General features: G+C 45.5%; 2 protein-coding genes and 1 pseudogene across 13 annotated transcripts in view; 1 reads left to right on the top strand and 2 right to left on the bottom strand.

Annotated features, from left to right (window-relative positions):
* Positions 1-2,974: 2,974 nt before the first annotated feature.
* Positions 2,975-12,158, bottom strand: LOC129049039 (NANOG neighbor homeobox-like). 10 transcript variants are annotated; one of them, XR_008511805.2, is made up of 4 exons: positions 11,583-11,884; positions 7,552-7,878; positions 7,043-7,431; positions 3,034-3,835 (listed from the first exon to the last, which is right to left on the bottom strand). XR_008511805.2 is itself a non-coding variant. In XM_054526764.2 (3 exons), exons 1-3 carry the CDS (start codon positions 11,176-11,178, stop codon positions 3,655-3,657), a joined length of 489 nt encoding a protein of 162 aa, XP_054382739.1. In that variant the 5' UTR covers positions 11,179-11,859; the 3' UTR covers positions 2,997-3,654. The 10 variants fall into 10 exon arrangements, 2 of the variants coding, with proteins under 2 accessions (XP_054382739.1, XP_054382740.1); XR_008511800.2 differs by having other exon boundaries at positions 3,035-3,835; positions 7,552-7,892; positions 11,866-12,110; XR_008511798.2 differs by having other exon boundaries at positions 3,037-3,835; positions 7,552-7,892; positions 11,583-12,107.
* The window catches only part of LOC112135750 (solute carrier family 2, facilitated glucose transporter member 3), a 55,721-nt gene continuing 41,104 nt past the window's right edge, over positions 11,755-26,371 (top strand). Inside the window, exons 1-2 of one of the 3 annotated variants that reach the window (XM_024256563.3) lie at positions 11,755-11,844; positions 14,970-15,044. In XM_024256563.3, the coding sequence (XP_024112331.2) occupies positions 15,027-15,044 (18 nt within the window). In that variant the 5' untranslated portion in view covers positions 11,755-11,844; positions 14,970-15,026. Of the gene's footprint in view, positions 11,845-11,975; positions 12,123-12,955; positions 13,015-14,969; positions 15,045-26,371 lie in introns of those variants that run through there. The other 2 variants (XM_054526761.1, XM_054526762.2) reach the window with 2 other exon arrangements.
* On the bottom strand, positions 13,530-14,051 carry LOC100453585 (myosin regulatory light polypeptide 9-like; annotated as a pseudogene).

The raw sequence follows: 26,371 nt of genomic DNA, 5'->3' as shown, positions 1-26,371 counted from the left end.
GCAACCTCCACCTCCCGGGTTCAAGCAATTCTCCTGCCTCAGCCTCCGGAGTAGCTGGAATTACAGGCTCATGCCACCATGCCCGGCTAGTTTTTGTCTTTTCAGTAGAGACGGGGTTTCACCATGTTGGCCAGGCTGGTCTCGAACTCCTGACCTCATGATCCACCCGCCTCAGCCTCCCGAAGTGCTGGGATTACAGGCATGAGCCACTGTGCCCAGCCCACAGTAACAATATTCTTAATGCAGTATTTGAGGAAGAGGGGCCATGGACTGCATAATATTGCAAATTAAGAGAAATTTTCAGCCTGGGACCATGGTCCACGCCTGTAATCCCAGCACTTTTGGGACGGTGAGGTGGGTGGATCATTTCAGATCAGGAGATTGAGACCAGCCTGGCCAACATGGTGAAACCCTGCCTCTACTAAAAATACAAACATTAGCCAGGTTTGGTGGCAGATGCTTGTAGCCTCAGCTACACGGGAGGCTGAGGCAGAATAGCTTAAACCCAGGAGGTAGAGGTTGCAGTGATCCAGGATCGCACCACTGCACTCCAGACCAGGGGACAAGGTGAGACTGTCTCAAAAAAAAAAGAAAGAAATTTTCTTAGCAGGCTATGTAAAAGGAAACCATCCTGTGAAGAAAATATTTTCTTTTTTTTTTTTGAGACGGAGTCTCGCTCTGTCACCCAGGCTCTGGAGTGCAGTGGCACAAACTCGGCTCACTGCAAGCTCCGCTTCCTGGGTTCACACCATTCTCCTGCCTCAGCCTCCCGAGTAGCTGGGACTACAGGTGCCCGCCACCACGCCCGGCTAATTTTTTTGAATTTTTAGTAGAGACGGGGTTTCATTGTGTTAGCCAGGATAGTCTCGATCTCCTGACCTCGTGATCCACCTGCCTCGGCCTCCCAAAGTGCTGGGATTACAGGTGTGAGCCACCGTGCTCGGCCTTTTTTTTTTAGACAGAGTTTTGCTCTTGTTGCCCAGGCTGGAATGCAATGGCGTGATCTCTGCTCACCGCAACCTCTGCCTCCCAGGTTTAAGCGATTCTCCTACCTCAGCCTCCTGAGTAGCTGGGATTACAGGCATGCACCACCACGCCCGGCTGATTTTGTATTTTTAGCAGAGACGGGGTTTCTTCATGTTGGTCAGGCTGGTCTGGAACTCCTGACCTCAGGTGATCAGCCCGCCTCGGCCTCCCAAAGTGCTGGGATTACAGGCGTGAGCCACCGCCCCCAGCCTTCGAAAATATTTTCATGACATAGAATGCTGTCACCTAGTCATTCAAAAGAAACTAGACATTAGGCTGGGCTTGGTGGGTCACACCTGTAATCCCGGCACTTTGGGAGGCAGGTGGATCACGAGGTCAGGAATTCAAGACCAGCCTGATCTAGAGGGAGAAACCCTGTCTGTACTAAAAATACAAATATTAGCCAGGCGTGGTGGCAGGGGCCTGTAATCCCAGCTACTCGGGAGGCTTAGGCAGAAGAATCGCTTGAACCTGGGGAGCAGAGGTTTCAGTGTGCCGAAATCACGCCACTGCACTCCAGCCTGGGAGACAGAGTGAGACTCCATCTCAGAAAAAAACAAACAAACAAAAAAACAAAAAAAAACTTAGATTCCCCACAAAATAATGAAATGTTCAAACGCTATTGAATCATACACTTTAAATGGGTGACCTGTATGTATTTGAAATTATATCTCAATAAAGCTCTTTTTAAAAGTTAGATTTCAGGCAGGGTGTGGTGGCTCATGCCTATAAACCCAGCACTTTGGGAGGCCAAGTCGAAAGGATTGCTTGAGCCCGGGAGTTCAAGATCAGCCTAGGCAACATGGTGAGAATTTGTCTCTATGAAAAAAAAAAAAAAAAATTAACCCGGCATAGTGGCTTGTGCCCATGGTACCAGCTACTGAGGAGGCTGAGGTGGGAGGATCGCTTTAGTCCAGGAATTTGAGGCTGGAGTGAGCTGTGTTTGTGCCACTGCACTCCAGTCTGGACAACAGAGCAAGACTTTGTCTTAAAAACAAACAAATAAAAACAAACGAAAAGGCTGGGTGCAGGGGCTCATGCCTGTAATCCCAGCACTTTGGGAGATCGAGGAGGGCGGAACACCTGAGGTCAGCAGTTCGAGACCAGCCTGGCCAACATGGTGAAGCCCCATCTCTACTAAAAATACAAAATTAGCCGGGCATGGTGGAAGGCGCCTGTAATCCCAGCTACTTGGGAGGCTGAGGCAGGAGAATTGCTTGAACCTGGGAGGCGGAGGATGCAGTGAGCCGAGATCGCACCATTGCACTCCAGTCTAGGCAACAAGAGCAAAACTCCATCTCAGAAAAAAAAAAACAAAACAAAAAACTAATTTTTAGGTAAAAAGTAAAGTGCAAAGGAATGAGATCTAACATTCATATACATTTTAAAGCATGCAATACAGTATCATATATTGCTTTAGGATGCATGCAGGCATGGTAAAATATTAAGTGTGTGGAAATGCGAAATGCAAAATGCAAGATAATTTTATTCTCATGGGAAGAGGGATGTTGTCAGGGAAGTACAAATAGAAGGCTTCGGCCAGGGGTGGTGGCTCTCACTTGTAATCCCAGCACTTTGGGAGGCCAAGGCAGGCAGATCACCTGAGGTTAGGAGTTCAAGACCAACCTGGCCAACATGGCAAACCCCATTTCTACTAAAAATGCAAAACTTAGCTGAGCATGGTGCCGGGTGCCTGTAATCCCAGCTACTCAGAGGCTGAGGCAGGGAGAATTGCTTGCACCCGGGAGTTAGAGGTTGTGGTGAGCTGAGATTGCACCATTGCACTGCAGCCTGAGTGACAGAGCAAGACTGTCTCAAAAAAAAAAAAAAAGAGGCTTCAACTATTTTAGCAATAATAATTCCTGTCTCCAAAAAAAAAATCACCTTTCCAGGAGCATAATCAGGTTTGTTGAGAAATGCCATGTTTGGAGGGGATGTTTATTTTATTTTATTGATTTATTTTGATAAAGTTTCTTTCTTGTTGTTCACGCTGGAGTGCAATGGCATGATTTCAACTCACTGCAACCTCCGCCTCCCAGGTTCAAGCAATTCTCCTGCCTCAGACTCCCAAGTAGCTGGGATTACAAGTATGCGCTACCACACCCAGCTAATTTTGTATTTTTAGTAGAGATGGGGCTTCACCATGTTGGTCAGGATGGTCTCGAACCCCTGACCTCAAGTTATCTTCCTGCCTCAGCCTCTCAAAATGATGGGATTACAGGCGTGAGCCACCGCGCCAGGCCTGGAAGGGATGTTTAGAGATATATTGACAAGTTGTAGAATGCTCTGAACTCAGTAGCTTCTACAGTGGATTTCCCTTTCAGTCTCACGACATTTCGAGAGGTTGGTAATTTATTTATTGACTTTTTTCTGAAATAAAATCAATGTCCATTATAAAAACTTTAAAACCACAGTAGTGTAAAAATAGGATATATAGGAACTTCTTTGTGCTCCTTCATTTAGTTCTACTCCATGGAATTAATGATTGTTAATATTTTCTTGTTTATCCTTTCAGAACTCCATTTATTGGTGAGAATGGTGTCATATAAAATGTCTCAGCCAGAGTCAGGAAGCTGAGGCAGGAGAATTGCTTGTACTCGGGAGGTGGCAGTTGCAGTAAGTTGAGATCTAGCCACTGTACTCCAGCCTGTGCAGCACAGTGAGACTCTGTTTCAAAAAAGAAAAAAGAAAAAACATCTTAGGCACAATGGCTCATGCGAGGAATCACAGCACTTCTGGAGGCCACGGTGGGAGGATCCTTTGAGGACAGGAGTTCGAGACCAGCCTTGGCAACTCATAGAGCTTCCATCTGTAAAAAAAAGGTAAAGAAAAGCTTCACAACATGGTCTATATATTTAATATACATCAAAATATGTTAAATCTGGAAAACAATTTTTATTGAAGGACAAAGTAATCTTTCTAAAATACATTTTAACATTTCGTAGGGGTAAGAAAGTTGTGGAGGCAGAAATGGTGCAGGAACATTAGAAACACCATCACATCAGCTGGGCATGGTAATGTACACTTGCAATCCCAGCTACTCGGGAGGCTGAGGTAGGAGGATCCCTGTAACCCGGGAGTTTTGAGATCAGTGTAGGCAGCACAGTGAGACCCCTGTCTAAAACAAACAAAAAACAGCCGGGCGTCGTGGCTCATGCCTGTAATCCCAGCACTTTGGGAGGCCGAGGCGGGCGGATCATCTGAGGTTAGGAGTTAGAGAGCAGCCTGACCAACATGATGAAACCCTGTCTCTACTAAAAATACAAAATTGGCTGGGCGCGGTGGCTCATGCCTGTAATCCCAGCACTTTGGGAGGCTGAGGCGGGCCAATCATGAAGTCAGGAAATTGAGACCATCCTGGCTAACATGGTGAAACCCTGTCTCTATTAAAAATACAAAAAAAAAAAAAAAAAAAAAAAATTAGCCAGGCGTGGTGGCAGGTGCCTATAGTCCCAGCTACTCGGAAACTGAGGCAGGAGAATTGCTTCAACCCTGGAGGCGGAAGTTGCAGTGAGCCGAGATTGCACCATTGCACACTAGCCTGGGCGACAGAGCGAAACTCTGTCTCAAACAACAACAAAAACCAAAAAACTATCACAGTGGAATTTTAACAGAGGACACTAAGAGCATCCAAACACTACTTATGAAACAAATTGATAGAGCCTAGACTATGTCTCAAGTTATAACTGAAAATACATAGCTTATGAAACTAAGACATGAGAGTACAAATTCAGGCTCAGACAGCCAAGAACTGTTATTTATTGATGAAATCACGTGTTTTCCTAGCAATTCAGCTTCCTTATTTATAATTTAGAGTAATAATTGCGGGAAGTGCAGTCTCATGCACGTAGTCTTTCAATTCTGACTTGGCCTTATAAGAATAGACCGTGGGCCTGGAATACCTCTTTACCAAGAGATAAAAGACCCCGGCCGGGTGCAGTGGCTCACATCTGTAATCCCAACACTTTGTGGGCCAGGCAGATCACTTGAGGCCAGGAGTACAGACCAGTCTGGCCAACATAGTAAAACATCATCTACACTAAAAATACAAAAATTAGCCTGATGGAGTGGTACACATCTGTAGTCCCAGCTACTCAGGAGGCTGAGGCACGAGAATTGCTTGAACCTGGGAGATGGAGGTTGTAGTGAGCCGAGATTGCACCACTGTACTCCAGCGTGGGTGACAGAGCAAGACCCTGTCTCAAATTTAAAAAAAAAAGAGGCCGGGTGCAGTGGCTCATGCCTCTAATCCCAGCACTTTGGGAGGCCCAGCCAGGCAGATCGCCTGAGATCAGGGTTTAAGACCAGCCTGGTCAGCGTGGTGAAACCCCGTCTCTACTAAAAGTACAAAAATTAGCTGGGCATGGTGGCAGGTGCTTGTAATCCCAGATACTCAGGAAGCTGAGGCAGGAGAATCACTTGAACCTGGGAGATGGAGGTTGCAGTGAGCTGAGATTGTGCCATTTCACTCCAGTTGGGCAACAGAGCAAGACTCTATCTCAAAAAAAAAAAGAGAAAAGAAAAAAGAGCCCATGTAACCTGTGCTGGCTTATTGTCTTCTGTGAGACTGTCTTTCGCTGTGGCAAGCCCAGTGCGCCAGAGGGGTAAGCATAGCCAATTTCCCTGCACTGGCTGCCAGGAAGCTGATCTTGCTCTGTAAGTAAAGCATTGCTCCACCCATGGCTTGACTGCATTGTTTTGCACAACTCTGATACCGAGGTGCATTGAGCGGAGACATTTGGAGTTCTATTCTTGTTGGTTGGCACAGTGATGATCTTTGCAATCCTCCATGTGGTGGGAGTCATTCCCTCGGTGTTGGTAACCAGTGTTCAGTGTTCTGCTCTCCTGGGACTGATAACTGAGTGCACCATATTTTGCTTAATGATCAAGTGAGGCCAGGCGTGGTGGCTCACACCTGGAATCCCAGCACTTTGGGAGGCCGAGGCAGGCGGATCATCTGAGATTAGGAGTTTGAGACCAACCTGGCCAACATGGTGAAATCCGGTTTTTACTAAAAATACAAAAATTAGCTGGGCATAGTGGTGCGTGCCTGTAACCCCAGCTACTTGGGAGGCTGAGGCAGGAGAATCGCTTGAACCCAGGAGGTAGAGGTTGCAGTGAGCAGAGATCACGCCATTGCACTCCAGCCTGGGTGACAGAGTGAGACTCTGTCTCAAAAAACAAAAAACAATGATCAAGTGAGATAATATTTAAACATTTCTACATAAATATAGATAAATAATATATTAAAATTCTGTATACAGTCCAGTGATGTTAAAAATGTTGATATTGGGCTGGGTGCAGAGGCTCACACCTGTAATTCCAGCACTTTGGGAGGCTGAGGCAGGTGGATCACCTGAGGCAGGGAGTTCTTGACCTGCCTGACCAACACGGAGAAACCCTGTCTCTACTAAAAACACAGAATTAGCCGGGTGTGGTGGCGCATGCCTGTAATCCCAGCTACTAGGGAGGCTGAGGCAGGAGAATCGCTTGAACCCTGGAGGCAGAGGTTGCATTGAGCTGAGATCTGTCATTGCACTGCAGCCTGGGGCATCAAGGACGAAACTCTGTCTCAAAAAAAAAAAAAAGAAAGAAAGAAAAACAACAACAACAAAAAACAAACAAAAAAACTTGATATTGTCCTTAATTCCTTCCAAAAATCACATGAGCTTCTGCCAATAACTAGAGAGGAAAGACAATCATCAGATATATTTAGCATCGAAGGAACAAATAGGACAAAATTATCAATTGTGTACTGCAATCAATAAAAAGCTAATGTCTGTATTTGTACATTTGGTAATATGATTACATGTTAGATGGTGGCATGTATATGTGAGTGTGTGCCTGTGTGTGTTTTGAGTAGAGTGAAAAATAAGACAGTAAGTGGTTTTTCTCCCACTGGCTGGAACAAGAAAAAGTTTATAGGCATACCCAGCAACAATGGAAACACAAACCAACTCCGGAAGTCAATATATTCCTTCTACTTCCTTTTATTTTACAAGAAACACTTTCTTACTTAGTTTGTTTTTCCTTATGCTTTCTCTTGGACATTTCTTTATTATATTTCTTCCTTTTTTTTTTTTCTTTTTTTTGAGATGGAGTTTTGCTCTTGTTGCCCAGGCTGGAGTGCAATGGCGCGATCTTGGCTCACTGCAACCTCCGCCTCCCAGGTTCAAGCAATTCTCCTGCCTCAGCCTCCCAAGGAGCTGGGATTACAGGCATGCACCACCACGCCCGGCTAATTTTGTATTTTTAGTAGAGATGGGGTTTCTCCATGTTGAGGCTGGTCTCAGACTCCTGACCTCAGGTGACCCGCCCGCCTCAGCCTCCCAAAGTGCTGGGATTACAGGCGTGAGCCACCGCGCCCGGCCATTTCTTCCTCTTTTTACAAAACCATTGACTTATCTGCAAAAAATGAGTTGTGGGAGGTGATTAATACAGGAATAAGGATATTGGTCTATATGAGTAACAGTACTATACAAGTGACTTTGTCTATCAATGAAGAAATGTCTATTAATGTCATACCTGTTTATGTGTCATGCCAAATTCAAATGAGAGTAATAGACTCTCTTGTATTGTGGGGCACCTGTTTAACTTAAACTTTGCCCAGAAAGCGTCCATGAGGGATTTACTGACTAATCTTCCCTTGGGACATTGTTTCTTTTCTCTTTTCCCTTTTTTTTCCTGTTCATCTTCCAGCTCCTTTTCATTTTCCTCTTCTTTTTCTCGCTCTCTCTTTCCACCTGCTTCTCCTCCTCCTTCTCTCCATTTCTGCTTTCCCTTTTGTTCATTTTCACTGTAATTTCCATTTGATTGTTCTGGATTTTGATCCCAAGGCATAGCTGGTTGTTTCTGTATAAAAAGATCTGTGGAATAAGATCAAGCTGCAGCTAAATTTGACTTTCAGATCATAGTCAAAAATCTTTCATGTGAGAATATATTTGATTTTCCTAAGTTAGCAATGTTGTATATTGGTGGAAAACATAGAGCAAAGAAAAAGTAAACTTACTAAAACTTAGTGAAGATTTTCATAAAAAGAACAGAAAATTAAAAACAATTTCCCAGGCCAGGCATGGTGGCTCATGCAAGTAATCCCAGCACTTTGGGAGGCCGAGGTGGATGGATTGCCTGAGGTCAGGAGTTCAAGACCAGCCTGGCCATGATGGTGAAACCCCATCTCTACTAAAAAGACAAAATTAGCCAGGTGTGGTGGTGGGCACCTGTAATTCCAGCTACTTGGGAGGCTGAGGCAGAGAATGGCTTAAACCCGGGAGGCAGAGGTTGCAGAGCCGATATCACACCATTGCACTCCAGCCTAGGTGACAGAGCGAGACTCCATCTCAAAAATAAATAAATAAAAATAAAAATACAAAAATTAGTCAGGTGTGGTGGTGAGTGCCTGTAATCCCAGCTATTCGGGGGGCTGAGGCAGGAGAATCGCTTGAACCTGGGAGGAAGAGGTTGCAGTGAGCTGACATTGTGCCATTGCACTCCAGCCTGGGCAACAGGAGCAAAACTCTGTCTCAAAAAATAAATACATAAATAAATAATAATAATAATAGTTTCCCTCTGGGCACAGTGGCTCCTGCCTGTAATCCAAGCACTTTAGAGGCCAAGGCAGGTGGATTGCTTGAGTTCAGGAGTTTGAGACCAACCTTGGTAATATAGCAAGACCTCATCTCTACTAAAATAAAAAAATTAGCTGGGTGTTGTGGCATTCACTTGTGGTCCCAGCTACATGGAACCACATGAGATGGGAGGTTTTTATGAGCTCAGGAGGTTGAGGTTGCAGTGAGCTATGATCACACCACTGCACTCCAGTCTGGGTGCCCGAGTGAGACCATATCTCCAAAAAGGAAAGAAAGAAAAAGGAAAGAAAGATAAAGAAAAGGAAGGAAAAGAGCTATCTGTTGAAATTAATAAATTTCCTTGTGATGTTAGTCAAAAATACATGACATTGGAATCAATAAATCATGAGATGCAACAAATTTTGTTGCGGGAAGTCAGGGACCCCGTATGGAAGGACTGGCTGGAACCACAGAAGAGGAACATAAATTGTGAAGATTTCATGGACATTTATCAGTTCCCAAATAATATTCTTATAATTTCTTACACCTATCTTACTTTAATCTCTAATCCTGTTATCTTTGTAAGCTGAGGATGTATGTCACCTCAGGACCACTATTGTGTTAACTGTACAAATTGATTGTAAAACGTGTGTTTGAACAATATGAAATCAGTGCACCTTGAAAAAGAACAGAATAACAGCGATTTTCAGGGAACAAGGGAAGAAAATCATAAGGTCTGACTGCCTGTGGGGTCTGGCAAAATAGAGCCATATTTTTCTTCTTGCAGAGAGCCTATAAACAGACATGCAAGTAGGGAAGATATCACTAAATTCTTTTCCTAGCAAGGAATATTAATAATACCCCGGGGAAGGAATGCATTCCTTGGGGGAGGTCTATAAACGGCCGCTCTGGGAGTGTCTGTCTTATGCGGCTGAAATAAGGACTGAAATAAGGACTGAAATACAGCCTGGTCTCCTGCAGTACCCTCAGGCTTACTAGGATTGGGAAACTCCACCCTGGTAAATTTGTGGTCAGACTGGTTCTCTGCTCTCGAACCCTGTTTTCCTTCATTTAAGATGTTTATTAAGACAATACGTGCACAGCTGAACATAGACCCTTATCAGTAGTTCCAATTTTGCCCTTGTCCTATTTCCTCAAAAGCACGTAATCTTTGTTCTGCCTTTTGCCCTTTGAAGCGTGTGATCTTTGTGACCTACTCCCTGTTCGTACGCCCCCTCCCTTTTTGAAATCCTTAATAAAAACTTGCTGGTTTTGCGACTCAGGTGGGCGTCACGGTCCTACCCATATGTGATGTCACCCCCGGAGGCCCAGCTGTAAAATTCCTCTCTTTGTACTCTTTCTCTTTATTTCTCAGCTGGCTGACACTTATGGAAAATAGAAGGAACCTACGTTGAAATACTGGGGGCTGGTTCCCCCAATAAAATTTACAACAAACTCCATAGTAAAATGATAAGCAACAAAGCCAAAAGTTGGTTCTTTGATGAGATTAATAAAATCATCTGAAAAGACTGACCAAGTAAAAAGAATGCACATGTAAATAATATTACCATGAAGGAAATATAAGTTTATTGTACTTTAATGGACATATTTCTTTTTCTTTTTTTGAGATGGAGTCTCGCTCTGTTGCTCAGGCTGGAGTGCAGTGGCACAATCTCGGCTCACTGAAATCTCCCCCTCCTGGGTTCAAGTGATTCTCCTGCCTCAGCCTCCTGAGTCGCTGGGATTACAGGCATGTGCCACCATGCCTACCTAATTTTTGTATTTTCAGTAGAGACAGAGTTTCACCATGTTGGCCAGGCTGGTCTTGAACTCCTGACTTCATGATCCACCTGCCTTGGGCTCCCAAAGTGCTGGGATTACAGGCATGAGCCACCGCATCCTGCCTAAATATACTTTTAAAATACTCAACACAAAGGCCAGGCTGAGATGAACATTTTAGTACCTACTTTTTGGTGAACATATGTGTGCATTTCTGTTGAGTATATACCTAGGAGTGGAATTCTTGGATCATGGGGTAGGCATATGTTCTAATAAATATTGCCAAACAATTTATCGATTTGTACCCCATTAACAAATGTGTGAGAGTTCTGAATGTTCCACATTCCCCAGGTTTGGCATTCACTTCCTTTTTTCTCCATACCCCAACTCCCATCTTTGTTTTAGTCATTCTAGTGGGCACAAACTGGTATCTCATGTAGTTTTAATGTGAAGTTCCCTGATCAACAATTCAGTTGCACACCTTTTGACATGTTTATTGTTGACTGAGATATCTTCATTTGAGAAATGCAGTATAGACCCTTTTAATGGCCCTTGTTTGCTATTGACTTGTCAATACTGTACTGAAGGCCATGCTGTCGTGGTAAGGCTCCAGGTAATTCCAAGGTAAGCCTTATGCTTGGGCTGGGGGAGAACAATCTCTCCAAAACACGTTTGTGCTGTCTGCAGGGGCCTTACCCCGGATGGCACCAATGGGGCAGCCGGGGATGATCTTTATTACTCCAAAGCCGAAAACCCTAGAGAGTCTTTTCCAGGAGGTGGAGAGAACGACCGCGGGGCTTTTCATCCAAAAAGATCTCCTGAGTCCGAAATAACCTTTTTTTTTTTTTTTTTTTTTGAGACGGATTCTTGATCTGTTACCCAGGCTGGAGTGCAATGGCGGAGTTCGGCTCACTGTAACCTCCGCCTCCTGGATTCAAGCGATTCTCCTGTCTCAGCCTCCCAAGTAGTTGGGACTATAGGAGCCCACCACCAAGCCCGCTAATTTTGGTATTTTTAGTAAAGACTGGGTTTCGCCATATTGGCCAACTCGAACTCCTGACCTCAAGTTATCCGCCCTCCTCGGCCTCCAAAAGTGCTAGGATTACAGGTGTGAGCCACCGTGCGCGGCCCGAAATAACTCTTTACAGGATCTCGCCCTGGGCCTTCCCAGCCCTGCCGGCCCGCCCGCGGGGATAGCCCGGGCACTACCTTCCTGCTGCAGGCGGTGACGGGCTCGGGTATCTTTGAAAATAGATACGTTCACACCCTCCTAACGGCGGCGCCAAGGGTGGTGGGGCCCCAAACTGTTTCCCCGTAAAGAGCTCCCCCGCCCGGTGGCAGGAAGACGCCTGAGGGGGCGCTCGGAGGGATCCCCAGCAGCCGCCAGGGCTGGACCGTGCGGTGCGCAGGTGAGAAGCCGGGAGGGGCCGGACAACCCCGACCGCGAGCGGGACCCCTGCTCGGACCCCAGGTGGGTGCTTGTCTTGCTTACAGGGAGCGCCCGATGAACCGAGTCACGTTTTGCGACCACATTAACGGACCATTCAAAGTCGAATCCCAGGCTTTTTGAGGCAGTTAGTGGGTCCCAACGGCTGCGGGCGGGGCCGGCGGGAGCGCAGCGGCGCGGTCGCTGTCACTGTCACTGCCGGGCACGGCGGCGGCCTGGGGCCAGCGCAGAGGCGCAGCGGCCCGGGAGGTGCGCGGTTGAGCGAAGCCGCGGGGCCCAACCGCAGTCGCGGGGTCTGGGAGGTGGGTGCGCCGCGCCGTCCCTGCGGCCGGGGGTGCGGGAATGAGGACCCGAGCTGGGGTAGAGGTGGCCGAGCTGGAGTAGAGGTGGGCCGGGCTAAGAAAGAAGAGAGCTGCGGCTCTGGGAAACTAGCCTTGGAGCCTTGGAGAAGAGATTTGTGATTTACTGAGCACCTACTATGTCCTGGGCTCCGCTCTAGGTGCCGGGATCCCACAGCAAACGAAGCCACCCCAGCCCTTGCCCTCCTGGACTGTATATTCTAGGGAAGAGACAGACAAGAAGATGTATAGATATGTAACAAAATGCCGTAAATCTTCATGAATAAAAATGTAGTAGGGCTAGGGGAGTGGACTGTAAAGTTGGGAGTGGGGAAGGGGTCGGTCTGAGAGGCCTTTGTGAGGAAGTGTCTTTTGGCAGGAGACCTGAATGAAATGAGGGAGCCTTGGGAGCATGATCCAGGCGGAGGGAACTGGATTCGGGAGGAGGAACTGCCTTGGCCTTGAAAGATACCTACCAGGAGTTCAAGTGCTGTGCGGGTGCATCAGCTTTGTAGATTTGTGCAAGATGAAAATTGGAATTGTCTTAGGAAATTATGGATCATTCATTTATTCAGTGCTGGATTCATTCAGTGATTTATGTCTGAAGTGTGAGAGAATGGGAGTAAGGCCAAGTGCCCTTGGCAAAATACTGTTATTAGTTTTGTCCCAGTTTAATACACAGACTAAATTTAGAATTTCCATTGATTTTTAAGAAGAATTAATCTGAGTTAATTTTACAGATAAGTAAATAGTGCCTCACTTTTTTTTTCTTTTTTTTTTTTTTTTTCCGTGCTCAGCCCTCTATTGGAGATTCTGCCTCCCCTGGGACAGATGTCTTCTTGAGCACACTCCCAAGGTGGGTGGCTGCTCTGGGTGGGTGTGCGCTGGTGGCTCGACAGGGTGTAGGAGAGGGGTCTAGTGTCCTGTCCTCTGAGAGGGGACTTTGGTGAACTTGCGTTTGGGTGGGGATGCACGTGAATTGGTATTGGATCTCAGGACTAAGGGTCCCTTCCTCCTGGGGGCACACAGGTTGCCTTCCTCCTTGGGGAGCAGCCCAGAAATGGCTGTCTTGGGGGCCTTCCCTCAGTGCCTCCAGGTCCTGGAGGCCCATCTCTTCAGAAGGTGGTCTTTCCTTGGAGGGGTCAGAGACTCCAGCCCAGGGCTCTAGGGTCACGGTGGGAACACCTGCCTCAGTCCTGCACTGCACTTCTCTTGGCCTGATTTCTCCACTGGGAGCTGGGACCCGAAGCCCTCAAACGGACGATCCCCTGAGAGAAGGTCGTGGTCAGAGAGCTGGTACAGACCAGTGTGTGCGGGGGGTGGGGGGGGTGACTGGCGGGGGGGCCAGGATGTCGCGAAGGCTGGGGTGGCCTAGTCATCTTTGCCCTTGGCGCCATGTTTGGGACGCAGGTGAACTCCACCTAGTTGAACTTGCCTTTTTTATCAATGGGCGCCTCCCAGTACATCTCATCCACTTCCTCATCTGTGAAGCTGTCACCCATGGTGGTGAGCAGCTCCTGGAGGTGGTCCTCATGAATGAAACCTGAGGATTCCTCACTGAAGCAGGTGAAGGCGTTTTGGATCACATCCTGGGGGTCTGTTCCATTCAGCTTCTCCCCAAACATGGTGAGGGAAGTGGTGAAGTTGATGGGCCCTGGGGCCTCGCTCATCATGCCCTGCAGGTATTCATCCTTGGGGTTCTTCTGCAGTGAAGCCAGCTTGTCGTGCTGTCCCCCTTGTCAGTGAAGCCATCATGGTTCTGGTCAATCATGTTGAAAGCCTCCTTAAACTCCTGGATATGGAACTGGTCGAACATCACGAAGACATTGGATGTGGCCCCCTGTGCTGTGGTCGCTTCTTGGTGGTCTTGGCTTTGGTCCATTTGCTGGACATTTTGGCTTCAGGTGGGTGGGGGCTTCACTGGGTTCTTGGAGCTGGGCTGACCATACTACTTTACTTTTTTTGAAAAGTATATTTATTTGAGTTAAAAGAGTTCTGAGGTTTTTTTTTGGTTTGACTTTATTTGTTTTGTCCAAGTGTGAATGACCTAGAAGATAAGAACTAGCTGATACAGGAACAAAAACAGTGAGGCGCGGGGTGGGGAAGGTAGCAGAGAGAAATGAAAATGAAATAAGGAGGATGTGGAATAGTGGGAGGGACAGTCTGTCCTAATTCTCTTCCTCCTCCTGATAGACTCAGGAAATAATACAGGTGTTCAACATAACGTATCTCAGCAGACCTTCAGAACTATCAATCCAAGTCAGGAGAGCTGGTAGAGGAGGAAACAGACTCGCATTTGGTAACTGGTTAAGCAGAATCATGATTTCCAGCTTCACTGTGGCTCACTGAAGCAGTTTAGGCTGAGGTGATGCTATGAGGAGAGGTGGCTTGTTCTAAGTGTTTTACATTTTATATGGCAAGGTAAACCACTTTAAATCACAGAATTCTATGACAGCAACATCACCTAATCCAATCCCTGCTCATGTCGCAGATTGGGAAACTGCTAGTTGGTGACAGAGAAACGACTCAAAATATAGGAGAGACATTTTTACCTTACCTTCATCTGTCTCTCCCCAGAACCTTTATTTGAAGAAATGCTTCTCAATGGCTACTGAATTAGTAGAATAAGCTTTGTTGAGGATCCCAGAATTGAGTTAATCTAAAACATCATTAGAATTATATAAATTTTCACTTTTCTTCCAGAAGTATTTATTGGAGTGCCCATTGGCGAGGGGGCTAAATCACAGCCTCTTCCCTCAAGGAGCTTAAGTAGATGGAGTAAATGAATAACTAGACAATTACAATTTACAGGAAGCAGTACCTTGAAGAGAAGTTGGAGAGGGAGTCAATTCCTAGGATAGCAGAGAGATGGACAACAGACAGAATGTGAGTATTAAAACTGATGTCAGATATCAAATTGGTTTGTCAGGGTTATGTTGATAATCACAATACCTATCATCTTCCTAAACTTTTCATGTCTTGATAATGTGTAATATAAGTAAGTGGTGGTGGGAGAGACTGTTCCAGCCAATGGACTTGGTACATTCCCAAAATCTTTTTATTCATAAGTAATTACTCTTTGCCATTTGCAGCCTTTTGTGCTTTAATATTATCAAGAACAAGACGAATGATAAAATATTTATGATCAGCATTGTAATTGCAAACAGGCCTCCGTAATAATCATATGCAACTTGTTTTGAGGGAATTTCCTTGGAAAGAACCATGGCTATATAAGCGTGAAGAGTAACAGAGAGTAATATATGAATGTACACAATAATAATAACTTTTTCTAGAGCAGACTATAGAGTGTAACTGAGTCATTGTACTTGCATACTGTGAAAAGATCAAGAAAATGTATTCAGTAACATATGAGCTTTTGGACTGGGCTGGAGGGTAGGATAGGCGGCATCTGGTGGTTAAATTACATAATGCCTAATTTGCCACATGTGCTCACCTCTGGAAAGGCTTTCACTAAGCTTATTTTCTGGGAACTCACCTGCATCTTGAATGCCTTGCATCTCCGACTCCCAGATTTTTTCTGAATATTTTAATGTCACACTTAGAGAAGCAGAGCACACTTAGTCAACACTTTTTTTTTTTTTTTTTTGAGATGGAGTTTCATTCTTGTTGCCCAGGCTAGAGTGCAATGGTGTGATCTCGGCTCACCGCAACCTCCACCTCCTGGGTTCAAACGATTCTTCTGCTTCAGCCTCCTGAGTAGCTGGGATTACAGGCATGAACCACCATGCCTGGCTAATTTTGTATTTTTAGTAGAGATGGGGTTTCTCCATGTTGGTCAGGCTGGTCTCGAACTCCCGACCTCAAGTGATCTGCCTGCCTCAGCCTCCCGAAGTGCTGGGATTACAGGCTTGAGCCAACGAGCCTGGCATAATTTTTTTGAATTTTTGTAGAGACAGGGTTTCGCCACGTTGGCCAGACTGGTCTTGAACTCCTGATCTCTGGTGATCCACCTGCCTCGGCCTCCCAAAATGCTGGGATTACAGGCATGAGCCACTGTGCCTGACCAGACATATTCTTTTATTTAAGTATTTTTTCTCTAACAAAACAATTTACAGGCTAATATGTAGCATTTTTCTGGGAAGATGTAGTAGTTCTTTATGACTCATTTATTCACTGAAATATTTCTCGAGTAGCTATTATACTACAGGCACTGTTGGTGCCTAGGACTGCCCTGATAGAGAAGGAAGTGATAAATTCTAAGAAGAAAAATAAAGCAAGAGAAGGGGATAGAAAATGGTGGAATGGACGGGGAGGATTTTGATTATTCTAAATACAGGGATACCTCAGAGATAGTGTAGGTTTGGTTCCAGACTACTGAGAGAAAGCTAATATCCAATAAAGCGAGTCACAGAAATATTTTGGCTTCCCAGTGCATATAAAAGTTATGTTTACACTATACTGTTGTGTATTTCCTGTACAATAGCATTGTGTCTAAACAAAATGTATATACCTTAATTTAAAAATGCCTTCTTGCTAAAAAATGCTAACAATCATCTGAGCCTTCAGCATGTCATAATCTTTTTGCCTCTGGAGGGTCTTGCCTCAGCATTGATGGCTGCTGACTGATCAGGGTTGTGGTTACTAAAGGCTGGGGTGGCTGTAGCAATTTATTTAAGTAAGACAACAATGAAGTTTGCTGCATCTATTATAGACTCTTATTTTCACGAAGGAGTTCTCTGTAGCATGTGATGCTGTTTGACAGCATTTTACCCACAGTAGAACTTCTTTCATAATTCAAGTCAGTTCTCTCACACCTTGTTACTGCTTTATTAACTAAATTTACGTAATATTCGAAATCCTTTGCCGTCATTTCAACAATATTCACAACACGTTTACTAGGAGTAGGTTCCATGTCAAGAACCACTTCCTTTTTTTTTTTTTTTTTTTTCTGAGACAGAGTCTCACTCTGTCGCCCAGGCTGGAGTGCAGTGGAACGATCTCGGCTCACTGCAACCTCCACCTCCCAGGTTCAAGCAATTCTTCTGCTTCAGCCTCTCGAGTAGCTGGGACTACAGGCACCTGCCACCACACCTGGCTAATTTTTGTATTTTTGGTAGAGATGGAGTTTCACCATATTGGTCAGGTTGGTCTCAAACTCCTGACCTTGTGATCCGCCTGCCTCAGCCTCCCAAAGTGCTGGGATTACAGGTGTGAGCCACTGCACCCAGCCAAGAACCACTTTCTTTGCTTATCCATAAGCAGCAACTCCTCATCCATTCAAGTTTTCTCATGAGATTGCAACAATTCAGTCACATCTTCAGGTTCTACTTCTAATTCTAGTTCTCTTGCTATTTCTACCACATCTGCAGTTACTTCCTCCACTCAAGTCTTGAACCCATCAAAGTCATCCATAAGGGTTGGAATCAGCTTCTTCCAAAGTTCTGTTAATGTTGACATTTTGAGCTCCTCCCATGAATCACGAATGTTCTTTTTTTTTTTTTGAGACAGAGTCTCGCTCTGTCGCCCAGGCTGGAGTGCAGTGGCACGAGATCTCGGCTCACTGCAAGCTCCGCTGCCTGGGTTCACGCCATTCTCCTGCCTCAGCCTCCAGAGTAGCTGGGACTACAGGCGCCCACCACCACGCCCGGCTAATTTTTTGTGTTTTTAGTAGAGATGGGGTTTCACCGTGTTACCCAGGATGGTCTTAATCTCCTGACCTTGTGATCCGCCTGCCTCAGCCTCCCAAGTGCTGGGATTACAGGCGTGAGCCACTGCGCCCGGCACGAATTTTTTTTTTAATTTAGAGATAGGAAATTATTTTTATTTATTTATTGTTGAGACAGAGTCTCACTCCCATCACCCAGGCTGGAGTGCAGTGGCACGATCACAGATTACTGCAACCTCAACTTTCCAGGCTCAGGTGATCCTCCCACCTCAGTCTCCCAAGTAGTTGGGATTACAGGCACCAGCCACTGTGTCCCACCCCTCCCCTGACCTAATTTTTTCTATTTTTAGTAGAGACAGGGTTTCATCATGTTGCCCAGGCTGATCTCAAATTCCTGGGCTTAAGTCCAGCTTGGACTCAAGGAAGCAATCCACCTGCCTCTGCCTCCCAGTGTTGGGATTACAGGCATGAGCCACCATGCCCTGCCATGAACGTTCTTAATGGCATCTAGAATGGTGAATCCTTTCCAGAAGATTTTCAATTTATTTTTCCCAGATCCATCCAAGAAGTCACTATATACGGTGGTTATAAGCCATATGAAAAATATTTCTTAAATAATAAGACTTGAAAGTCAGAATTACTCCTTGATCTGTGGGCTGCCACATGGATGCAGTGTTAACAGGTACGAAAACAAAACATCAGTCTCGTATGTCTCCATCAAAGCTCCTGGGTGAGTACAGGTGTTGCCAACAAGCAGTAATATTTTGAAAAAAAACCTTTTTCTCTGAACAGTAAGTCTCAACATTAGTCTTAAAAAATATTCCGTAGGACTGGGCGTGGTGGCTCACATCTGTAATCCCAGCGCTTTGGGAGGCTGAGGCAGGTGGATCACCTGAGGTCAGGAGTTTGAGACCAGCCTGACAAACATGGTGAAACTCTGTCTCTACTAAAAATACAAAAAAATTAGCTGGGCGTGGTGGTGGGCATCTGTAATCCCAGCTACTCAGCAGGCTGAGGCAGGAGAATCACTTGAACCTGGCAGGTAGAGGTTGCAGTGAGCCGCAATCCTGCCGTTGCACTCCAGCCTGGGTGACAGAGCGAGAGTCCGTCTCAAAAAAAATAAAAAACAATGAGCCAGGCGCGATAGCTCGCGCCTGTAATCCCAGCACTTTGGGTGGCCGAGGCGGGCACATCATCACAAGGTCAGGAGTTCAAGACCAGCCTGGACAATATGGTGAAACCTTGTCTCTACTAAAAAATACAAAAATTAGCTGAGTGTGGTGGCACGTGCCTGTAGTCCCAGCTACTCAGGAGGCTGAGGCAGGAGAATCGCTTGAACCCAGGAGGCAGAGGTTGCAGTGAGCCGAGATCTCACCACTGCATTCCAGCCTGGTTGACAGAGTGAGACTCTGTCTCAAAAAAAAAAAAAAAAAAACAGTAAATTCCCACTTAAAAATGGCAAAGGATCTAAATAGACATTCTCAGAGAAGGCATACAAATAACAAACAGGTATATGAAAAGGTGTTCCACATCACTGATCATCAGAGAAATGCAAATCAAAACTATAATGAGATACCATCTCACTGCGGTTAAAATGGCTTTTATCCAAAAAACAGGTAATAACAAATGGTGTCAAGGATATGAAGGAGGGGGAACCCTCGTATACTCTTGGTGGGAATGTAGATTAATACAGCCACTACAACTATCATATGATCCAGCAATCCCACTTCTAGGTATGTACCCAAAAGAAGGAAAATCAGTATATTGAAGAGATATCAGGACTCCCATTTTTATTGCAGCACTATTCACAACAGTCAAGATTTGGAATCAACCTAAGTGTCCATCAACAGTTGAATGGGTAAGGAAAATGTGGTACATATACACAATGGAATACTATTCAACCATAAAAAAGAATGAGATCCTATCATTGGCAACAATGTGGATGAAACTGGAGGCCATTGTGTTAAGTGAAATAAGCCAGGCACAGAAAGACAAACTTTACATGTTCTTATGCATTTGTGGGAGCTAAACATTAAAACAATTGAACTTATGGAGATAAGAGTATATAATGATTTTTTGTTTTGTTTTATTTGTTTTTTTGAGAAGGTCTCGCTGTGTCACCCAGGCTGGAGTACAATGGCGCCATCTCAGCTCACTGCAACTTCCACCTCCCGTGTTCAAGCGATTCTCCTGACTCAGCCTCCCGAGTAGCTGGGATTACAGGTGCCCGCCACCATGCCCAGCTAATTTTTGTATTTTTAGTAGAGACAGGGTTTCACCATGTTGGTCAGGCTGGTTTCGAACTCCTGACCTCAGGTGATCCACCCGCCTTGGCCTCCCAAAGTGCTAAGATTATAGGTGTGAGCCACCGTGCCCAGCCTATGATGATTACTAAAGTCTGAGATGAGTAATGGAGGTGGGAGGAGTGGGGATGGCTCATGGGTACAAAAATACAGTTAAGCCTGGCCAACATGGTGAAATCCCGTCTCTACTAAAAATACAAAAATTAGCCAGGCTTGGTGGGGACGCCTGTAGTCCCATCTAGTAGGAATGTTGAGGCATGAGAATTGCTTGAACCTGGGAGGTGGAGGTTGCAGTGAGCCAAGGTTGCATCACGCGCTCCAGCCTAGGCGACAGAGTGAGACTCTGTCTCAAATATACATATATATGTATATAGGCTGGGCATGGTGGCTTACACCTGTAATCTCAGTACTTTGGGAGGCTAAGGCGGGCAGATCACCTATATATAGAATATAGTTAAGTAGAGTGAATAAGAGCTATCATTTGATTGCACAACCGGGTGACTACAGTCAACAGTTTATTGTACATTTAAAAATAATTTGGCCAGGCATGGTGGCTCCTGCCTGTAATCCCAGCACTTTGGGAGGCCAAGACGGGCAAATTACCTGAGGTCAGAAGTTTGAGACCAGCCTGACCAACATGGTGAAACTCCATCTCTACTAAAAATACAAAATTAGCTGGGCATGGTGGCGCATCCCTGTAATCCTAGCTACTTGGGAGGCTGAGGCAGGAGAATCGCTTGAAGCCAGGAGACAGAGGTTGCCGTGAGCCCAGATCGCGCCATTGCACTCCAGCCTGGGTAACAAGAGGGAAAGTCTGTCTCAAAAAAAAAAATAGAAAATTGAAAAGTATAATTGGAAAATTTGTAACACAAAGAAATCATAAATGCTTGATGTGATAGATACCCCATTTACCCTCATGTGATTATTACACATTGTACACTGGTATCAAAATATTTCTTGTGTCCTGTAAATATATACACCTAGTATATACCCATAACAATTTTTTTTTTTTTTGAGAGACGGAATTTCGCTCTTGTCGCCTAGGCTGGATGGAGTGCAGTGGCCCAATCTTGGCTCAATGCCACCTCCGCCTCCCAGGTTCGAGCGATTTTTCTGCCTCAGCTTCCTGAGTAGCTGGGATTACAGGCACCCGCCACCACGCCCAGGTAATTTTTTTGTATTTTTAGTAAAGACTGGGTTTTGCCATGTTGGGCAGGCTGGTATCCAACTCCTGACCTCAGTAGATCCTCCCGCCCCCGCCTCCCAAAGTGCTGGCATTACAGGTGTGAGCCACCACGCCCAGTCAAAAATTAATTTTTTTAATAGATGGGGTCTTGCTCCATTGCCCAGGCTGGTATTGAACTCCTGGGCTCGAGCAGTCCTCCCACCTCAGCCTCACAAAGTGTTGGGATTACAGGTATATGCCACGATGCCCAGCCAAAAAGTTAAAAATTAAAAAAAAAAAAAATTCAGTAAACCATGCTATAAAGAGATATGCTGTCATCCAGGCTAAGTTCTTCCATTTATAGGGCGTAAGCACAGCAGATTTACATAATGAAGCTAATACCCCTGAAAAGAGAGTCAGCCTGTCTTTTGAAGCTTTGAAACCAGTCATTGACTTCTCCTCTCTGGCATAGGCCAGGCACGATTGCTCACGCTTGTAATCCCAGCACTTTGGGAGGCCGAGGTGGGTGGATCACAAGGTGAGGAGTTTGAGACCAGCCTGGCCAACATTGTCAAACCCCGTCTCTGCTAAAAATTCAAAAATTAGCCTGGCTTGGTGTTGCATGCCTGTAGTCCCAGCTACTGGGAGGCTGAGGCAGGAGAATCGCTTGAGCCCGGGAGGCAGAGGTTGCAGTGAGCCAAGATCGCGCAATTGCACTCCAGCATGGGTGGCAAAAGTGAAACTCTGTCTCAAAAAAAAAAAAAAAAAAAAAACCACAGAAGTCCTAGATGGCATCTTCTTCCAATATAAGGCTGTTTCATCTACACTGAAAATCTGTTGTATAGTGTTGCCACTTTTATCAATTATCTTAGCTAGATCTGGATAACTAGTTTTAGCTTCTATATCAGCACTTGCTGCTTCACCTACCTTGTACTTTTAGGTTATAGGGACAGCTTATTTCCTTAAACCTCATGAACCAACTTCTGCTACCTCTAACTTTTCTTCTACAGCTTCCTCACCTTTCTCAGCCTTCATAAAATGAAAGAAAGTTGGCTGGGCCCAGTAGCTTATGCCTGTAATCCCAGCACTTTGGGAGGCTGAGGCGGGTGGATCACCTGAGGCCAGGAGTTCTAGATCAGCCTGGCCAACATAGTGAAACCCTGTCTCCACTAAAAAATATAAAAATTAGCTGGGCGTGGTGGCAGGCGCCTGTAGTTCCAGCTACTTGGGAGGCTGAGGCAGGAGAATAGCTTGAACCCAGGAGGCGGAGGTTGCAGTGAGCCGAGATCATGCCACTGCACTCACTCCAGCCTAGGCGACAGAGCAAGACCCCATCTCAAAGAAAAAAGAAAAAAATTAAAGAAAGTTAGGGCCTTGCTCTGGATTAGGCTTTGGCTTAAGAAAATGTTTAGTGGTCTATCTAGACCACTAAAACTTTCTCCATATCAGCAATACATCTGTTTCACTTTCTTTTCTTTTTTTTTTTTTTTTCAAGACAGAGTCTTGGTCTGTCGCCCAGGCTGGAGTGCAGTGGTGCAATCTTGGCTCACTGCAGCCTCTGCCCACTGGGTTCCAGCGATTCTCCTGCCTCAGCCTTCTGGGTAGCTGGGATTAGCTGGGTACAGGTGCACGCCACCATGCCTGGCTAATTTTTGTAATTTTGGTAGAGACGGGGTCGCCATGTTGGCCAGGCTGGTCTCGAACTCCTGACCTCAGATGATCCACCCACCTCGGCCTCCCAAAGTGTTGGGATTACAGGCTTGAGCTACCATGCTCGGCCCCTGTTTCACTTTCTTATCATTTGTGTGTTCACTGGAGTAGCACTTTTAATTTTCCTCAAGAACTTTTCCTTTGTATTTACAGCTTGGCTAACTCTTTGGTGCAACGGGCCTTGCTTTTGCCTTCTCTTGGCTTTTGACATGCCTTTATTACTAAACTTAATCATTTCTAGCTTTTGATTTAAAGTGAGATATGTTTGACTCTTTCACTTGAATTCTTAGATGCCATTTAGGGTTTTTAATTGGCCTAATTTTCAATATTATTGTCTCAGGAAATAGGGAGGCCTGAGAAGAGAGACAAGGAGAGAGAAACGGGGAATGGCCAGTTAGTGGAGCAGTCAGAATGCATACAATATTTATTGATTAGATTTATTGTCTTTTTTTTTTTTTTCATTTTTTTTTTTGAGACAGAGTCTCACTCTGCCGCCCAGGCTGGAGTGCAGTGGCACGACCTCGGCTCGCTGTAACCTCTGCCTCCCAGGTTCAAGAGATTCTCCTGCTTCAGCCTCCCGAATAGCTAGGACTACAGGCATGTGCCACCATGCCCGGCTAATATTTTGTATTTTTAGTAGAGATGGGGTTCCACCATGTTAGCCAGGATGGTCTCGATCTCCTGACCTCGTGATCCGCCTGCCTCGGCCTCCCAAAGTGCTGGGATTACAGGTGGGAGCCACCGTGCCCGGCCCACATTCACTGTCTTATATAGGTATGGTTCATGCCAAAACAATGACAATAGTAATATCAAAGATCACTGATCACAGATCACCATAACATATAATAATAACGAAATGTTTGAAATATTTCAAGAATTACCAGAATGTGGCACAGAGACTCAAAGTGAGCTCATGCTGTTGGAAAAATGAGGCCAATAGACTTGTTTAACACAGGATTGCCACAAACCTTCAATTTGTAAAAAAGCGCAATAGGAGCAAAATGCAATGAAGCAAAATGCAATAAAGCGAGATATGCCTGTAGTGTGGTCAGGGAAGGCCTCTTTACGGTAAATTTGAGCAGAAACCAGAATGACATAAAGAGCCGGCCGTGAGGAGATCTGGAGAAAGAGTGTTTCAGATAGAGGAAAAGGCATATGAAAATACCCTAGAGTATGAAGGCTTATCCGATTAGAGCCTGGGTCGGCTGACTCTTTTTGTGCAGATAGAGGCTTTGTGGGCCATAGCGGCTCAGTCACCACTACAGTTACTCAGTTCCAACGTCACAGCATTTAAGCGGCCATGTTCATTACATAAACAAGTGAGCATGTCTGTGTTACAGTAAAAGAGACTTAACAGTAAAAGCTCAGCCGGACGCAGTGGCTCATGCCTATAATCCCAACACTTTGGGAGGCCGAGGCCGGCGGATGATGAGGTCAGGAGATCAAGACCATCCTGGCTAACATGGTGAAACCCCGTCTCTGCTAAAAATACAAAAAATTAGCCAGGCATGGTGGTGTGCACCTATAGTCCCAGCTAGTTGGAAGGCTGAGGCAGGAGAATGGCTTGAATCCGGGAGGCGGAGGTTGCAGTGAGCTGAGATTGCACCACTGCACTCAGCCTGGGCGACAGAGGAAGACTCCATCTCAAAAAAAAAAAAAAAAAAAACAACAAATAGTAAAAGCTCAAGCCACAAGAGGAAAAATTGATAAATTTGGGCTTATCAAAATGAAAAGCTTTTGCTCTGCAAAAGGCCCCATGTATATGGTGAAAATATAGGCTACATTCAGAGAAGATATTTGCAAACCACATATCCCAAAGGATTTGTTTCTAGAGAATGTAAAGCACTCTCAAAATTCAGCAGTAAGCTGTAATCAAAACAATGTGGTGGCCGGGCGCGGTGGCTCACACCTGTAATCCCAGCACTTTGTGAGGCCGAGGCATGCAGATCACGAGGTTAGGAGATCAAGACCATCCTGGTTACCACAGTGAAACCCTGTCCCTACTAAAAAACACAAAAAATTAGCCAGGCATGGTGGCACATGCCTGTAGTGCCAGCTACTTGGGAGGCTGAGGCAGGAGAATCGCTTGAACCCAGGTGGTGGAGGTTGCAGTGAGCTGAGATCGTGCCACTGCACTCCAGCCTGGGCAACAGAATGAGACTCCGTCTCAAAAAAAAAAAAAAAAAAGAAAAAAGAAAAAAAAGGAAGACGGTTGATATAGGGACATATATTAAAGTTTTCATTTGAAATAAAAAAAGGAAGTTAGGCTTTTGGCTTCCCAAGCCAAAAGATGTGGCTCACAGGTTTCTCCATAAACAGCAGGTTTGTCATTTAGTTTATATGTCCATAAATTGAATGAGCTATGTCTGTATTCCAAGGTTTTTGTTTGTTTATTCTTTTTTTCTTTCTTTCTTTTTTTAAATTTTTTTTGAGATGGAGTTGCTCTGTTGCCCAGGCAGGAGTGCAGTGGCGCAATCTCAGCTCACTGCAACCTCCATCTCCTGCATTCATTCTCCTGCCTCAGCCTCCCAGGTCGCTGGGACTACAGGCATGCACCAGCACGCCCAGCTAATTTTTTTGTATTTTTAGTAGAGATGGGGTTTCACAATGGTGGCCAGGCAGGTTTCAAATTCCTGACCTCAAGTGATCCGCCTGTCTCGGCCTTCCAAAGTGCTGGTATTACAGACATGTGCCACTGCACGTGGTTTGGTGTCTTCTTTTTTTTTTTTTTCTGAGACGAAGTCTGGCTCTGTAGCCCAGGCTGGAGTGCAGTGGCGTGATCTCGACTCACTGCAACCTCCACCTCTTGGGTTCAAGCAATTCTGCTGCCTCAGCCACCTGAATAGCTGGGATTACAGGCATGCGCAACCACGCCCAGCTAATTTTTGTATTTTTAGTAGAGACGGGGTTTCACCATGTTGGTCAAGCTGGTCTCAAACTCCTCACCTCGTGATCCACCTGACTTGGCCTCCCAAAGTGCTGGGATTGCAGGCCTGAGTCACCGTACTGGCCTTTGTTTTTGTTTTTTTTTTTGAGATGGGGTCTCGCTCTGTCACCCAGGCTGGAGTGCAGTGGCGTAATCTCAGCTCATTGCAACCTCTGCCTCTCGGGTTCCAGCATTTCTCCTGCCTCAGCCTCCCAAGTAGCTGGGATTACAGGCGTGCGCCAACATACCTGGCTAATTTTTGTATTTTTAGTATAGACGGGGATTCACCATGTTGGCCAGACTGGTCTCGAATTCCTGACCTCAGGAGATCTGCTGCCTCGGCCTCCCAAAGTGCTAGGATTACAGGCATGAGCCTCCACACATGGCCTGTTTTTTCAGTTAAAGTTTACAAAGCTTTTATGTATGGTTTGTATAGTTTTCGGGATAAGTAGAGGGCTGAAACTTAGTTGTGCAGTTTCATGG

Source organism: Pongo abelii, chromosome 10, assembly GCF_028885655.2.
Source record: "Pongo abelii isolate AG06213 chromosome 10, NHGRI_mPonAbe1-v2.0_pri, whole genome shotgun sequence".
NCBI lineage: Eukaryota > Metazoa > Chordata > Mammalia > Primates > Hominidae > Pongo > Pongo abelii.
Note: the sequence above shows the minus strand (reverse complement) of the source record. Positions and strands in the feature narration are given on the sequence as shown.

Coding starts and splice junctions, on each gene's coding strand:
- LOC129049039 (XM_054526764.2), bottom strand. CDS start 11,178: ATGAAAAGCCCCGCGGTCGTTCTCTCCACCTCCTGGAAAAGACTCTCT. Junction 7,893..11,069: donor CCCCATTGGTGCCATCCGGG/GTAAGGCCCCTG, acceptor CTTATTCCACAG/ATCTTTTTATACAGAAACAA. Junction 3,694..7,551: donor TTGGCATGACACATAAACAG/GTATGACATTAA, acceptor TTTTTGAAACAG/AGTCTCACTGTGCTGCACAG.